This window comes from Hippopotamus amphibius, chromosome 1 (genome assembly GCF_030028045.1).
Source record: "Hippopotamus amphibius kiboko isolate mHipAmp2 chromosome 1, mHipAmp2.hap2, whole genome shotgun sequence".
NCBI lineage: Eukaryota > Metazoa > Chordata > Mammalia > Artiodactyla > Hippopotamidae > Hippopotamus > Hippopotamus amphibius.
In genome coordinates, this window is record NC_080186.1 from 883,829 (window position 1) to 898,893 (window position 15,065).

At 55.0% G+C, this 15,065-nt stretch overlaps 1 protein-coding gene across 3 annotated transcripts in view; it reads left to right on the forward strand.

Annotated features, from left to right (window-relative positions):
• The window catches only part of PRKCZ (protein kinase C zeta), a 94,927-nt gene that overhangs the window by 1,078 nt on the left and 78,784 nt on the right, over positions 1-15,065 (forward strand). For all 3 annotated transcript variants that reach the window (XM_057750199.1, XM_057750191.1, XM_057750181.1), the window contains exons 2-4: positions 3,495-3,616; positions 4,570-4,659; positions 5,847-5,897. In XM_057750199.1, the coding sequence (XP_057606182.1) occupies positions 3,495-3,616; positions 4,570-4,659; positions 5,847-5,897 (263 nt within the window). The remainder of the gene's footprint in view (positions 1-3,494; positions 3,617-4,569; positions 4,660-5,846; positions 5,898-15,065) is intronic.

A 15,065-nucleotide genomic window follows, 5' to 3' on the forward strand; every position in this document is an offset into this window, starting at 1 on the left:
GGGGAAGAGGGGTGCAAGGCTGCCCCGCAGTTGAACTTGGTCTCGGCTGTAGTGGCACCCGAGGAGGGGCTTCCGGCTCTCGACCTGGTGAGCGCGCCTTGTTTGGGGTGTCCTTGTTTGGGGTATCCTGCCCTCCCTGCTGTCCTCAGGCTGACCACCTGGGAGCGTGGTGGGCGGAGGCGGCAGTGAGAGGAACCGGTGGCAGTGCCCTAGGGAAGAAGGATTTCTGGTGGGGGGATGATGGGCCAGCCCACCTGAAGAGGTGGAAGGTTCTTGTCTTCTGGCCTGGCAGGGTGGGCTGCGAACTAAAACTGCTCAGCCAGGTGCTGGGCCTTGGCTGGTGCGAGGGTCTTGGCTCCCCGAGGGTGAGTAGCTGTCAGCACATGAGAGAGAGTCCTTTTCCCTGCCCCGAACCATGGACTTGAGCAGCAAGTAACTGAACATCAGAGTTGATCCTCAGCGAGAGGATGTCCACACCCGGAGAGGCCAGGGGGCTGGTGGGAACCAGACCCCCAGCCCTCCCCCAGGACGAGTTCAAGTAGGCACTGCTGCCGGCCAGGGGGGAGGCGGGCCAGGCAGGTGTCCTGGGCAGCGTTCCGGAAGCCCTTGGGAGTTCTGGCTGAGCTGCCTGCCCTTCCCTTCCCCCCGCCCCCCCAGGCTTGGGCCCCTGGAGAGCGCTTGGGTTACCGGGGGAAATGTGACCTGTTCAGTCTGGTTTCCCGGCCGATGAGGCCACACCCTGCACTCTTCCCTCTTCTTTCCCTTGCCAATCTCCCTCCTTCCTCTCTCCTCCCTTCGCCCTCTCCTCCCCTTCCCTCTGCCCCTTCTCAGTCCCCTCCCCTCCTCCCTTCCTCTCCCTGCTTCAGTTTCCTCTGCTGCGTCTCCCACTCTTCCTTCTCTCCCTCCCAGCCTCCTCGTCTCTGCCCTAGGCGGACTGCTCCTTCCTTCTGACGCTAGCTCCTAAAGCCGCCGCTGGTTCCTGCTGTCTGCCTGCACTTTCCCTAGAGTGCTCTGTACTGGCGCCTCTCCCGGGTGAGAGTCTGGGTTGGGAGACTTAGTCCTCAGGGGGCGTTGACCTGACGCTGGCTCCGGACAGTGTCCACCGAGACCCGCGCTCACTTATCCAAACCCCTCGGGTCCAAGTGAAGTTTTAAACTTGTTTTTAAGAAGAAGGGCAGGGAGCTGAGGGTCAGATACTTTGGGGATGCTGTTCTTAAAAATAGGGGGTCTTGAGCCCTGTGCTCTAGAGCCCACGTGCCGCAGCTACCGAAGCCTGTGTGCCTAGAGCCTGTGCTTTGCAACAAGAGAAGCCACAGCAATGAAGAGGCCACATACCCGAACGAAGAGTAACCCCCGCTTGCCACAACTAGAGAAAGCCCATGCGCAGCAAGGAAGACCCAATGCAGCCGTAAATAAATAAACAAACACATAAATAGATAAATAGGCGGTCTTTAGCCACCCCCACTGGGAACGGCTTCTCCCGTCACCCTTTCCCAACCCCTCCCCGCCCCAGCCCTCCAGGGGCTTGAGATCATGCTCTCCCCAAGCCTGCTGGGCCTCTGGAGGGCGGCTCCTGTGTTCTCAGGGGTTCCAGGTGATGCGTGCCATCCTTGGAGGCCCTGCTCTGCCGCTTTTCTGAGATCACAGGAACAGCTGCTCTCCAGCTCAAGCCTGTCTTCCCAGACTCTCACCGAGGGCCTGCTGGGTGCCCGGCTTGGGGGACCTGGGAGTCCTGGGGCGGGGGGAGGCGTCCAGCAGGCTGCTGCCCCTGCCCGGGGCTCTGTCTTGGAGCCCTGAGCTGGCAGCCTCAGGAGCCCCGTTTGCTCAGAGAGGCTGCTTGAATCAGGTTTGGGGTGACGTTAGGGGTGGTGGTCAGGGGTCTGGCCTGGGGGTGCCGAGCTCACCTGGGGGTGGGGGGAAGAACTGAAGTGCTGTGACTGGATGGTCAGCTTGGGGCCCAGGGGTCCAGCCTGGTGTCGGCCGCCTCCAGACCGCTGGGGAGCCGCCCAGCTGATCTCTAGGCCGTGAAGCACTGGCTGGGGCAGGGGACACGACTGAGGGGGAGGATCGTGGGGCAGGGAGAGGTCAAAGGTGAAGGGATGGGGTGGCAGACTCCGACTTCCACAGCGCTCCGTGGCAGGGGGCCTGGTGGACACTGGGTCAGGGTCGAGTGAGCTGGGCAGTCACGGTACCAGATCTGGGTGACCCCAGGGTGATGGGGCGGGTGCGGTGGGGCGTGGTCTCTGGGGCCCCTGCTGGTGAGCCACGTGACCCCTGTGCGCCTCAGTTTGCCAAGATGCTCCAGGTTGTGGTGAGCTCGGGGCCCCAGGGGCAGGTGCTGAGGGTCTGTGAGCACCTGAGGCCAGTTCCAGCGGGAAGGGGTGGGCGGCTGGGGTCCATGTCCCCCCCACCTGCTCAGGTGAGTGACCCGTGGGCCGACCCGGACTGCAGTGCCATCCAGCAGACGGGTCCTGGACCCTGTCGCCCTGGGTTGTCACCTGGTGGACAGAGACTCTCTATAGACACGCGTTTGGCAGAGTTGGGAAGCCAGCAGCGTTACCGCCAAGCAGGTCCCGCATTTCTCTTGTTTGGGGTGTTTTGGGTCTCTCCTCATGCTCTCCACACACTTGTGGTGTCAGATGTTGGCACATCTCCCCAAAGCTGCAGTGTGTCCTGTGTGGCTCCTGCTCCGAGTCGCAGTAAACACACGCTCACCCGAATCCGCGCCGTCCCTGCCTTGGGTGGCGGGTGACGGGGGGATGCCCTTCCCTCCCTATCCGGGGAGGGTGCACCTCCCCCCCAACCCCATTGCTGACTTGCCTCAGCCCCGAAGGGCCAGCCCTCCAACAATCCAGCTTCTGCATGCTTATTTTGGATGAAAAGATAAAAAGCAGTAACATTCTGGGAGTTGCTTTTCCAAAAAATCCGAGCCTGGAATTATGTCGTGGCCGCCCCAAAGGCAGTCGAATGGTCCCCCCAGGGTTTCAAGAGGCTGTGGCCTTGGATTAATAAGTTACTTTCTTCTGCCTCCCCCAACCACCCCGGTTCCCACCTCCCGAAGGTCCCCATCCTCAGATGTGATGTGGCCCTGTTGGCACCATTGAGGGTGGAGGATGGTGTAAGGGCTTGAACTGACCAGGCTGTGTCCAGTCGCCTCACCCCTCCTGGGTGACCGTTCCGGCAGCTCAGGCCTGGAGTCTGAGCGGGTCTGCCCGGCCTCCACGGGGGGTGCTTTCTGCCGTGCCCACCCCCCGGTCCTTGTGCTCCACTGAGGCATGTCCAGGCGCCCGCAGAGATCTTTCTGCACGAGGGCACTCATGGCGGTAACGTTCGTAGACCGTGGGCAGTGGCTCGGGGTGGGGGAGGCTGTAATAGTCTCTTTGGGGACGACATCGCTTCATTGATTTGATCGATAACTTGGTTCATCAATTGTCAGTGTTTCATGTGACTTAAACGTGCTCCGGGGTGAGACCTGTTCGTCCTCTCTGCCCCAGGGACATCCTGATCACCAGCCTGGACGCCGCCACCACCTTCGATGAGCTCTGCGAGGAGGTGCGGGAGATGTGCCGCCTGCACCAGGGCCACCCGCTCACCCTCAAGTGGGTGGACAGTGAAGGTAGCGCCTGGGCGCGCGTTGGTCGGGCGTCGCCTCTAAACCTGTGCGCAGCCCCTTCCGTGGGGAGACGGGCAGCCCCGAGTTAAACTGCTTCCATTTAACCAGCTTCCCCAGTGGGGTCGTTGGAAACCGTTCCCTGGGAAGAGGCTGCGGTAGGTGTGTGGAGGGACTGGGTGGTGGGTGAGCTGCCTCTTGGGGGAAGCCGTTCCCCCGCAAGGCCAGCTCTGGTCTGGGCACTGGGGAGAGGCTGCAGGGGTCTCCCCCCACACCTTGCACGGGTCCTTACCCTCCTGGCATGACCTTCCTTCCTCATCTCCTGGGTTTTTCTGATGGGTGATTTGGAACCCGAGCTCTTCATTTTCTCGGGGAAGTGGGGAGGGTAAGGGCGACCGGGGTCCCTGGGTCCGTCTCTCCTTCTCTCTCTCTCCGTCCCCTCTCTCCCTGTCTGTCTCGCTCCTTCCCTCCTGAAGCTGGACACACTTCCGAGAAAGCGGAGGGTTTGGGAGACCGTCCAGGACAGACCGTGCCCGGCAGCTCTCAGCCTGGATGCCGGGACAGGCGGGCCTCTAGCCGTGCCCCTTCCCGCTGGAGTCGGCCACGCGGGGCACCGGCGGGTGTGCAGACCTGTGCTCCGTCCACCCTTCCCTCTGCTCTAGGACGGGCTGAGAAGGGTGCTTGCCCTCGCCCGGCCAGCAGACCCAGGACGGCCTAGCTCCCCGCGTGGCCTTCTCGGGCCGGGGGGAGCTCACTGCCCTCCTGGCTTGATTGCTTCTGATGTGGGGCCCTGGGTGGGGTGACTCGCCGGTCAAGCTGACCACTCTGGGGCGGTCAGTTCTGCTCTGGGCAGCCGGTGACAAGCAGCGACCCTATCCTCCCAAACGCGGGTGCCCGCCACCGTGAGCCCCTCTGCCTGGGGCCCGCGGTGGCCTTAGCCGTGTCTCTTGCCCGCCTAGGTGACCCCTGCACTGTGTCCTCCCAGATGGAGCTGGAGGAGGCCTTTCGCCTGTCCTGTCAGCGCAAGGACGAAGGGCTCGTCCTTCACGGTCAGTGCCGACCAGGGGGCGGTCTGGGGGGTGGGGCGGGGCCGGGGCGCTTTGTCTGACCGGGAGCCTCGCGGAGGATCGGGTTTAAGACCTTAGGACGCCCAAGCGTTGAGGGATGTGGAGTAGGATGCAGTTTGGGTTTCTTCTCTTACATTTTATTAACCCAGTTAGAAATTGCCCCCCCTTGTCCTCGCAGCACACAGACGCCCCCGCTGCCCTCGTTCCCCGGGGGCAGCACTGCTGGCCTGCGGGCCGGGGCCCTGCTCTGGGGCGGACGAGCCGCTCCGCGGGGCTCTGTGCGGGCTCAGCTCGGGCGAGCAGTCGCCCCGCGGGGAGCGTCCGTGTCGCCTTTCAGTCGCGGGCCTTCGGGCTGTGCCCCCAGCACGTTGGGGCTCTGCAGGGTGTCTGCAGAGAGCATGGTTCCGGCAGCGGTGGGCTGCACCCACTTCTGGTGCAGCTTATTCTCACCGGGGGGCTGCGGACGGCTGAGCCCAAGAGCCGGGACCGGAGCGTGAGACCGTCCGCGGTGTTCTGTCGGACCATCGTCCTCTCTAACGCTGGGCTGGTGGTTGGTGAAAATATCCCGTTTCTGTAGCCCTTTGTGTGAACGAGGGTGAAATGTCACGCGTACCCTCATCCGGCGTGTGGTGGTGCTGAGTTGGGTTGACTCAACAGGGAAAGTCTTGGAACTTTCAAAATTCACTCTATTTTCTAGATTAAGAAGGAGGTTGTTTCATCTAAGTTTTAATACATGTAAGCTTCTGCTCTAGTAACTTATTGTGGAAGCCCAGGGTGTGTTCTAATATACGTAATTTTGAACTCCATCTTGAGTGTAAAGAAATGGGACGAGATGTGCTTTCAAAAGTCAGTTTTCAAGGGAATTTCAGTTCCTTCCCGTTTCTACGTTGACTTCTCAGTACACATCAGGAGTTCTCCTGGGGCGGCTCTGCTCTCTAAGCCCCTTGTTTGCTTTTCCCCTGAATTTTCCTGTGTAGCTCTGAGTGTTATGAAAGGGCGGATGGCACACGTTGATGTGCTGGGTTTCCAAGGTTTTACCTCAACGAGCATCTCCCAGGCGTAGGCTCTTGTCGCGACAGGGGCTTCGCGGGCAGCCTGACTCCCGCGGGGCTCTCACGAGGCCGCGGTGGACACTCACGTGCTCTCTCTCGCTCTCTCTCTCCGCGCAGTTTTCCCCAGCCTCCCCAAGGAGCCAGGCATGCCCTGTCCAGGAGAAGACAGTAAGTACTGCCCCAACGATGCGGGTCGTGGTGACGGGTTGACGCGTCTGCTGTGTCAGGAAGAGGGGACAGAGCTTGGTGGCCGAGGCTTCGGTGCTCCTCGTGAAGAGTCTGGAGGCAGAGTGGGCGGCTGGCGTGGCCTCGTGTGGGGTTTTCACAGGTGTCCTTGCCCTTGGCTGAGGGTGTGTGTTGAGGCGTGAGCGCCGCCGTCCGATGGGGCACCGGCTCGGTCAGCGGTGCCGTGAGGAAGAGTCCAGGAAACGCCCTATCCGTCCCAGGCGGGGAGGGCCCTGGCTGGGACGGCGGGACGCTGCTCCTGTGTGTCTGCCCCGCTACAGCCACCCCCAGACCTGGTTGTCGGCCCCTCGCAGTCCACACTGGCCCTTCCGGGGTGGGGAGGGCATCCTTTTCTCCTCCACGGTGGGTCCCAGGGGCCATGGGTCAGAGGAGCGCTTCTGACCACGCCCCAGAGGCCCCAGCCTCGTCCTTCAGGGCAGGACCCCCCCGGCTGGGGCACAGAGAAGCTTTACACCAACCCCCAGACCCTGCTCGGCCCCTGGCCTGGCGCCGAGGGGCTCTGGAGCACGGTGGCCGCGTGTCCAGTTGGGGGGACTTGGCTCCCGGGGTGGGCTCTGGCTCGGGTCCCTGGGCCCTGCCTCTGGGTGCCGGCAGCGCCCCGTGGCGGGTGGGAGCAGATCCCAGCAGAGGCCGGGCTGAGTCCTCGTGGTTCATCGGACCCAGTGAAGCTGTTCACTGGGCACTTGGGTGCTCGAGTCTTGGCTTCTGGGGAGAAGTCGGGGCTGAAGAGAGATGTGGGAGCCCTTAGCACGGGGGAGGTTGTGGGCTGTGGGAGGGCGTGGCCAGCGACCAGGGCCAGGCCCCGGGGTCCTCCAGAGAGAACAGGGACCAGGAGGGGCAGCCGGCCCAGCCGTGGAGACATCCTGGCTGTGGGCACCTGGTGGGAGTGGGGCGGGCAGCCTGCAGAGGCCGGAGCAGCCTGGGGCCTGCGGGAGGTGCCGCCCCGGTGGGTGGACGCGGGGGTGGAGGTGAAGGGCAGTTGTGGGGGGGCCGGCGGGAGAGTGAGGAGCCCTGGTGCGTCCTGGCTGGGAGGCAGTGACGCGCTGGTGTCAGATGGAGGTAAATAAAGCTAGAGGTCGGCGGGTGGAGGGGTGACCCGGAGATGCTGAGTCCTGGAAGCCACCTGAGAAGGTGGGGGCAGGGAGGCTGGTCCTGCGGGTGAGACTCTCCGGCCGCTGCCCAGCCAGGGTGGGAGAGGCCGCCTGGCCAGTCCAAGACGGCAGGCTTCTGCGCGCCTGTAGTTGTGCTGCGAGTGGCACTTAGGCCTGCGAGGTTGTAGGTCAAGCGCAGGATACTCGGGGTGCGGCGTGTGTGGGGTGGGGCGTGCGGCTGGCGGGGAGCAGACCCCGTGAAGACCCAGAAGCCCACCTGCAGGAGCCCCAGGCAGCCAGAGAGGAGCCCGTCAGCGGGAGGCTTGGAGGCAGGTGGGCTGCCTGGGGCTTCGGGTCCTCATCCTCCACGGGGCTGCCCCTGCCCGTGACCTCCCGCTGGGGTGCCTACTTCTCATGGAAGGGGCAGCGTCACACTTTTGACGGTTGGTGTGTCTTTTCAGACATGTAAGAGGGTAGCATAGCGTAGACCTTGCTGCTGGGAGGAGGGCTCCTCCTCTGTGCTCCGTGGGACAGGTGCGCCTCGTTTCTTGGCCCCCCCGATGACCCAGCCACAGTGACGGGCTGTCTGTCTGCCCAGAGCTGTCGCCGGCAGCCCGTGCTGCCCCGCGGCCCGGGGGACGCCCGAGCATCTCTGCACCTCGGTCTCCGGCTGCCTGGCTGTCAGCTCAGGCCAGGACCCTGGCAGTGCTGCCCCGAGGGGCTCGGGTCTGCCCTTTCTGTCCCTGGCTCGGAGCCCCTGTGGCTTCATCCCTGCCTGGACACCACGGCCTCATGTGGGGGACGGTGCCCTCCTGGGGTTACGGGTCTCTGCTGCAGGTTGGTGTGGGGTGACGTGTGGGCAGGGGCCACGTCACCGAGAGGGAATGCGGAGAATGTGGCGCCGTCTCTGCTCGCAAGCAGGTCCTTGAGATGCTCGTCGTGGCGGCTCCGAGGCCCCAGGCCACTCGGTTTTGTTGGAACATTCCAGCAGTGCGTCGGTTGGTCGGGCCTGGGTGCGGGGTTGGGGCTGGACGGAGAGTGGGGGTGGCGTCTTCTCCCGGGTTCACCGCTTCCGGCTCGATCGTGACGCTTGACCTTGGGCAGTTAGGGCTGTCCTGCGCTGGTTCCCCGATGGCCCATGGGCAGGTGTGATCCTGGCACCTGCACGGGCGTTCGTGTTCACTGCCAAGGCCGGGAGGGTGGGAAGGGACAGGCTGGCGGGCTAAACGGCACCCTTGATCTGGGTCAGGACTGCACGGGTGCTGGCGGGTCTGACGGGTGGGGCCAGAGCGGGACGCGCAGAGATGCAGCCTCAGGTCACGCCTGGGCACTCGGCCGGGCCTGGGTTCGTGGCAGCAAAGCCCCTCCCAGCACCTTCTGTGCAGATGGTCGGCCTGAATTTAATTGGTTCTATAGGGTTTTTTTGTTTTTTTTTAAATTTTCAGAATTCCCCTTTTTTTTTTAAATAGGGTTTTTAAAAAACTCTGTGAAGTACGCCTAACATAAAATTTACTATTTTAACCACTTTAAACCGAACAGTTCAGTGGCATTTGGTACGTTCTCCACCTCTGCCCGCTTCTGAGACACGTTCAGGAAGAAAACTCATGCCCACGAGCAGTCACGGCCTGTCCTCCTCCGCTCAAGCCTGGCAGCCACCAAGCAGCACTGTGTCTGCGGAGTTACCTGGTGTAGACAGTTCGTGTAAATGGAACATGTGACACGCGACCTTTTTTTTTTTTTTTTAATTTTTTTTTTTTTTACAATAAACTGCATATATTTAGAGCATACAATTTGGTATCCCAATCTCTCAATTCATTTCCCCCCAACCCTCCCCGCTTTCCCCACTTGGTGCCCATATGTTTGTTCTCTACATCTGTGTGTCTATTTCTGCCTTGCAAACCGATTGATTTGTACCATTTTTCTATAGTCCACATATATGCATTAATATACGATATTTGTTTTCTTCTTTCTGACTCACTTCACTCTGTATGACAGTCTGGGTCCATCCATGTCGCTACAAATGTCCTGGTTTCATTGCTTTTTACAGCTGAGTAATATTCCATTGTATATATGTACCACATCTTTTTTATCCATTCATCTGTTGATGGACATTTAGGTTGCTTCCATGTCCTGGCTATTGTAAATAGTGCTGCAGTGAACATTGGAGTGCATGTGTCTTTTTGAATGATGGTGTTCTCTGGGTATGTGCCCAGTAGTGGGGTTGCTGGGTCATATGGTAGTTCTATTTTTAGTTTTGCAAGGAACCTCCATACTGTTCTCTATAGTGACTGTATCAATTTACATTCCCACCAACAGTGCAAGAGCGTCCCCTTTTCTCCACACCCTCTCCAGCATTTACTGTTTGTAGATTTTCTGATGATGCCCATTCTGACTGGTGTGAGGTGATACCTCATTGTAGTTTTGATTTGCATTTCTCTCATAATGAGTGATGTTGAGCAGCTTTTCATGTGCCTCTTGGCCATCTGTATGTCTTCTTTGGAGAAATGCCTATTTAGGTCTTCTGCCCACTTTTTGATTGGGTTGTTTGTTTTTTTGATATTGAGCTGGATGAACTGTTTATATATTTTGGAGATTAATCCTTTGTCTGTTGATTCGTTTGCAAATATTTTCTCCCATTCTGAGGGTTGTCTTTTCGTCTTGCTTATAGTTTTCTTTGCTGTGCAGAAGCTTTGAAGTTTCATTAGGTCCCGCTCATTTATTTTTGTTTTTATTTCCATTCCTCTAGGGGGTGGATCAAAAAAGATCTTGCTGTGATTTACATCGAAGAGTGTTCTTCCTATGTTTTCCTCTAGGAGTTTTATAGTGTCTGGCCTTACATTTAGGTCTTTAATCCATTTTGAGTTTATTTTTGTATATGGTGTTAAGGGAATGTTCTAATTTCATTCTTTTGCATGTAGCTGTTCAGTTTTCCCAGCACCACTTATTGAAGAGGCTGCCTTTTCTCCATTGTATGTCTTTGCCTCCTTTGTCATAGATTAGTTGACCATTGTTTATCTCGGGCTTTCTATCCTGTTCCATTGATCTATATTTCTGTTTTTGGTGACACACGATCTTTTGTAACTGGCTTTGTTCACTTAGTGTGATGCTTTTGAAGCTCATCCACGTTGTGATGTGTATCAGAACTTCATTCCTTTTTTTTTCTCCAGTTTTTTTTATCGTGGTGAAACACAGACGTACCGTCTTAACCATGTAAGTGCACAGGTGGTTGCTATTAACTAAATTCATGCTGTTGTGCAGCCGTCACCACCATCCACTCACAGGACTTTCTCATCTTCCTGAACTGAACTCTGTCCCCATTAAGCACTCACTACCCACCCCCCGTCACCTACCCTCCTACTTTCTTTTTTTTTAAAATTGCTTTGTATTGGAGTATAGTTGCTTTACATTGTTGTGTTGGTTTCTGCTGTACAGCAAAGTGAATCAGCTGTACCTGTACCTCTCTCCGCTCTTTTTTAGATTCTTTTCCCATTTAGGTCACCACAGACCACTGAGTAGAGTTCCCTGTGCTGTACAGCAGGGTCTCATCAGTGCTCTGTTCTAGACACAGTAGTGTGTATCTGTCAGTCCCAGTCTCCCAGTTCATCCCACCCCACTTCCCCCCTCGGTGTTCTCTACATCTGTGTCTCTGTTTCTGCTTTGCAGATAGGTTCGTCTGTACTGTCTTTCTAGATTCCACACATAAGCCATATTATATGGTATTTGTTTTTCTCTTTCTGACTCACTTCACTCTGTATGACAGTGTCTGGGTCCATCCACGTCTCTGCAGATGGCACTATTTCGTTCCTATTTATGGCTGAGTAATATTCCACTGTATATATGTGCCACATCTTTATCCTTTCCTCTGTTGATGGGCATTTAGGTTGCTTCCGTGTCTTGGCTATTGTAAATAGTGCTGCAGTGAACATTGGGGTGCATGTGTCGTTTTGAATGATGGTGTTCTCTGGGTATATGCCCAGGAGTGGGATTGCTGGGTCGTATGGTAACTCTATTTTTATTTTTTTAAGGAACCCCCATACTGTTCTCCATAGTAGCTGTACCAGTTTACATTCCCACCAACAGTGCAAGAGGGTTCCCTTTTCTCCACACCCTCTGCAGCATTTACTGTTTGCAGATTTTTTTGTTGATGGCCATTCTGACCGGTGTGAGGTGATGCCTCATTGTAGCTCTGATCTGCGTTTCTCTAATAATGAGTGATGTTGAGCAGCTTTTCACGTGTTTGTTGGCCATCTGCATGCCTTCTTTGGAGAAATCACTCTCCTGCTTTCTGTCTCTGTGAATCTGACTCCTCAGGGACCTCACAGAAATGTGGGGTTTGTCCTTCTGTGACTGGTGTATTTCACTCAGCGTCACGCCCTGTAGGTCCGTCCACGCTGCAGCAGGTGTCAGGACTTCCTTTTTAAGTCTGAATAGTGTTCCATTGCACGGATGGACCCCGTTTTGTTCACCCATCATCTGACGGCGGACACGTGGATTGCTTCCATGTTTTAACTGTTGTGAATAGTGCGGCTGTGACCAGTGTGTGCAAATATCTCTTTGAGACCCTACTTTCAATTCTTTTGGGTATATGTGCACAAATGGAGTTGCTGGGCCGTATGGTAGCTCTATTTTTAATTTTTTGAGGAGCCACCGTACTGTTTTCCACGGTGGCTGCACCATTTTGCGTTCCCACCAACAGTGCACAGTGGTTCTGATTTCCTCATATTTTCACCAGTGCTTGTTTTCTGTTTTTTTGATAGTAGCTGTCCTGGTGGGTGTAAGGTGACATCTCGTGGTGGTTTTGATGTCTGTTTCCCTGATGATCAGCGCCATTGAGCATCTTTTCAGGTGCTTGTTGGCCACGTGTATGTCTTCTTTGCAGAGGTGTCTACGCAAGTTCTTTGTCCATCGGAAAAAGAATATTTATTTGGCTGCCTCGGGTCCTGGTTGCGGCACACGGGGTCTTCGTTGCAGCACGTGAACCCTTAGTTGTGGCATGCATGTGGGACCAAGTTCCCTGGAGCAGGGATGGAGGCCAGGCCCCCTGCATTGGGAGCGTGGAGTCTTAGCCACTGGACCACCAAGGACGTCCCTACTTGCCCATTTTGAATTGGGTTGTTTTGTTGTTGAGTTTTAGGAATTCTCTGCATGTTCTGATATTAACCCCACATCAGATATATGATTTACAAATGTTTTCCCCCATTCTGTGAGCTTTTTTTTTTTTTTTTTTTTTTTTACTTTGCTTTTGGTGTCTTTTGATGCACAAAATTATAAAATCCTCATGAAGTTCAGTTTGTCTGTTTCTTTTGTTGCCTGTGCCTTGGTGTCATATCCAAGAAATCATGGCCAAATGCCACTTTGGGAAGCTTTTGTCCTTTGTCTTCTGAGAAGAGTTTTATAGTTTTAGATCTTACATTTAGGGCCTTTGCTGCATTTTGAGTTAACTTTTGCATATGGTGTTAGATAAGGGTCCAACTTTGTTCTTTTGTATGTGAATATCCAGTTTTCCCAGCACCATCTGTTGAAAAGACAGTGCTTTCCCCATTGAATGGTCTTGGCACCCTTGTTGGAAATCATTTGACCATACATGTGAGGGTTTATTTCTGGGCTCTATATTCTGTCCCATTGGTCTATATGTTTGTCTTTATGTCAGTACTGCAATTTTGATTACTGTAGCTCTGCAGTAAGTTTTGAAATCAGGGAGTGTAAGTCTTTGTTCTTTTTCAAGATTGTTTTGGCTTTTCTGGGTCCCTTGAGATTCCATATGAGATTTTATTAGCGATTGCATTGACTCTCTCTCTTTTTTTTTTGCAGAGTTTGCCATTTTATTTATTTATTTTAATTAAAATTTTAAAAATTTTTGGCTGTGTTGGGTCTTTGTTGCTGCACGTGGGCTTTCTCTAGTTGCAGCAAGTGGAGGCTACTCTTAGTTGTGGTGTGCGGGCTTCTCAGTGTGCTGGCTTCTCTTGTTGTGGAGCACAGGCTCTAGGCTCTTGGGCTTCAATAGCTGTGGCTCTCGGGCTCTAGAGCGCAGGCTCGGTAGTTGTGGTGCACGGGCCGTAGTTGCTCCGAGGCATGTGGAATCTTCCCGCACCAGGGATCCAGCGTGTGTCCCCTGTATTGGCAGGCGGATTCTTTTTTTTTTTTTTTTTTTTTAAGATTTATTTTATTATTTATTTATTTTTGGCCGTGTTGAGTCTTGGTTACTGCGCATGGGCTTTCTCTAGCTGTGAAGATCGGGGGCTACTCTTCATTTCATTGTGGTGCGTGGTCTTCTCAGTACAGTGACTTCTCTTGTTGTGGAGCACAGGCTGTAGGCACAAGGGCTTCAGTAGTTGTGTCATGCAGCCTCAGTAGTTGTGGCACACGGGCTTAGATGCTCTGCGGCATGTGGGATCTTCCTGGACCAGGGATTGAACCTGTGTCCTCTGCATTGGCAGGCGGATTCTTAACCACTGCGCCACTGGGAAAGTCCTGCTTTGGGTTTTTCATGTATGGTTTTCTTGTATTGAGGTGATTTCTTTGTATCTGTAAGAAATGTATACGGTCCTTGTCCCTGGTTTATGGCCAGGAGCTCCTAAACCCTCGGGATTTCCTGAGTGGTAGGAGTGTCTTGTCATTCACTAGGAGATGATTTAGGGTGGGGCCCCTGATACCCTCAGGATGGGGCTGGTCACTGGCAAGACCAAGAGATTAGAGGGTTGGAACCTCCAGGGAGGGGTGAGGGCAGAAGGTTGAACTACTGTCCAGTGGTCAGTGACTGAGTCAGTCCTGCCTGTGCAGCGAAGCCTCCACGATGCCCCAGAAGGACGGGGTTCAGAGAGCTCTCAGGTTGGTGAGCAGGTGGAGGTTTGGGGGCAGTGCCCCCTGCAGAGCTCGGAAGCTGTGCGCCCCTTCCCCGCGCCTCGCCCTGTGCGTCTTCCTTCCCGCCGTTCCTAGGGTAATCTGCTAAGTTAGGGTTTCTCGAGTTCTGTGAGCTGCTCTAGCAAACTAACCGAATTGAGGAGGGGTTGTGAGCCTCCAGCCCGTGGCTGGTGGTCAGAAGCAGGGTGTCAGCCGGCACTGGCAGTTGGCATCCGACTGGCAGTGGGGGTGGGGGCAGTCTCGTGGGACAGAGCCCTCAGTAACCTGTGGAATCTCACGCTGCCTCCAGGCAGATGGGGTCAGAGTTGGGTTCCCGGCTTGGTGGTACGAGAAAAAACTCGCCAGGTACCTCCTGTTCCTAGTTTGTTGAATATTTTCATGGTGAAAGGATTTTCAACCTTGTCAGGTGCCTTTTCTGACAGTTGAAGTGATGGTGTGATTTTCCTCTGTTCTGTGAGTGCGTTTATCACACTGATTGCTTATGTGCCAAGTCATCTTTTTATTCCAGGAGCACGTCCTGCTTGGGTGTGTAGCTCTTCTCACCTGCTGCTAATGTTTTGTTGAGGATTTTCGTGTCAGTATTCGTAGGGGACAGTGGTCCTTCGTCTTTCCTTGTGTCTTTGCCTGGCTTTGGTATTGGGGTAAGTTGAACTCCTAGAATGACTTAGGAAACGTTCCCTCCTCTTCAGTTTTTTGGAAAGGTTGGAGAAGGATTGGTGTTAGTTCTTCTTTAAGTGTTTGGTAGAATTCACCAGTGTAGGGCCAGGTCCAGGACTCTTCTTTGTCAGGGTTTTTTTTTGTTTTTTGTTTTGTTTTTTAATGACCGATTCAGGCTCCTTGCTCGCTACAGGTCTGTTCGGGTTGTCTGTTTCTCAGGGGATTCGTCTGGGTAGGTTCTGTGCTTCTAGGAAGTCGTGCACGCCATCCGCGTCACCCAGTTTGCTGGTACACGTTGTTTCTAGTACTCTTACAATCTTTTTTATTTCTGTGAAATCAGTAGTAATGTTCCCACTTTCATTTAGGATTTTAGTAATTTGAGCCTCTCTTTTTTTTCTTAGTCCATCTAGCTAAAAGTTTGTCCATTTTCTTGATCTTTTCATCAAAAGTGGTTACACTGATTTTTCTTTGTTTTTCTAGT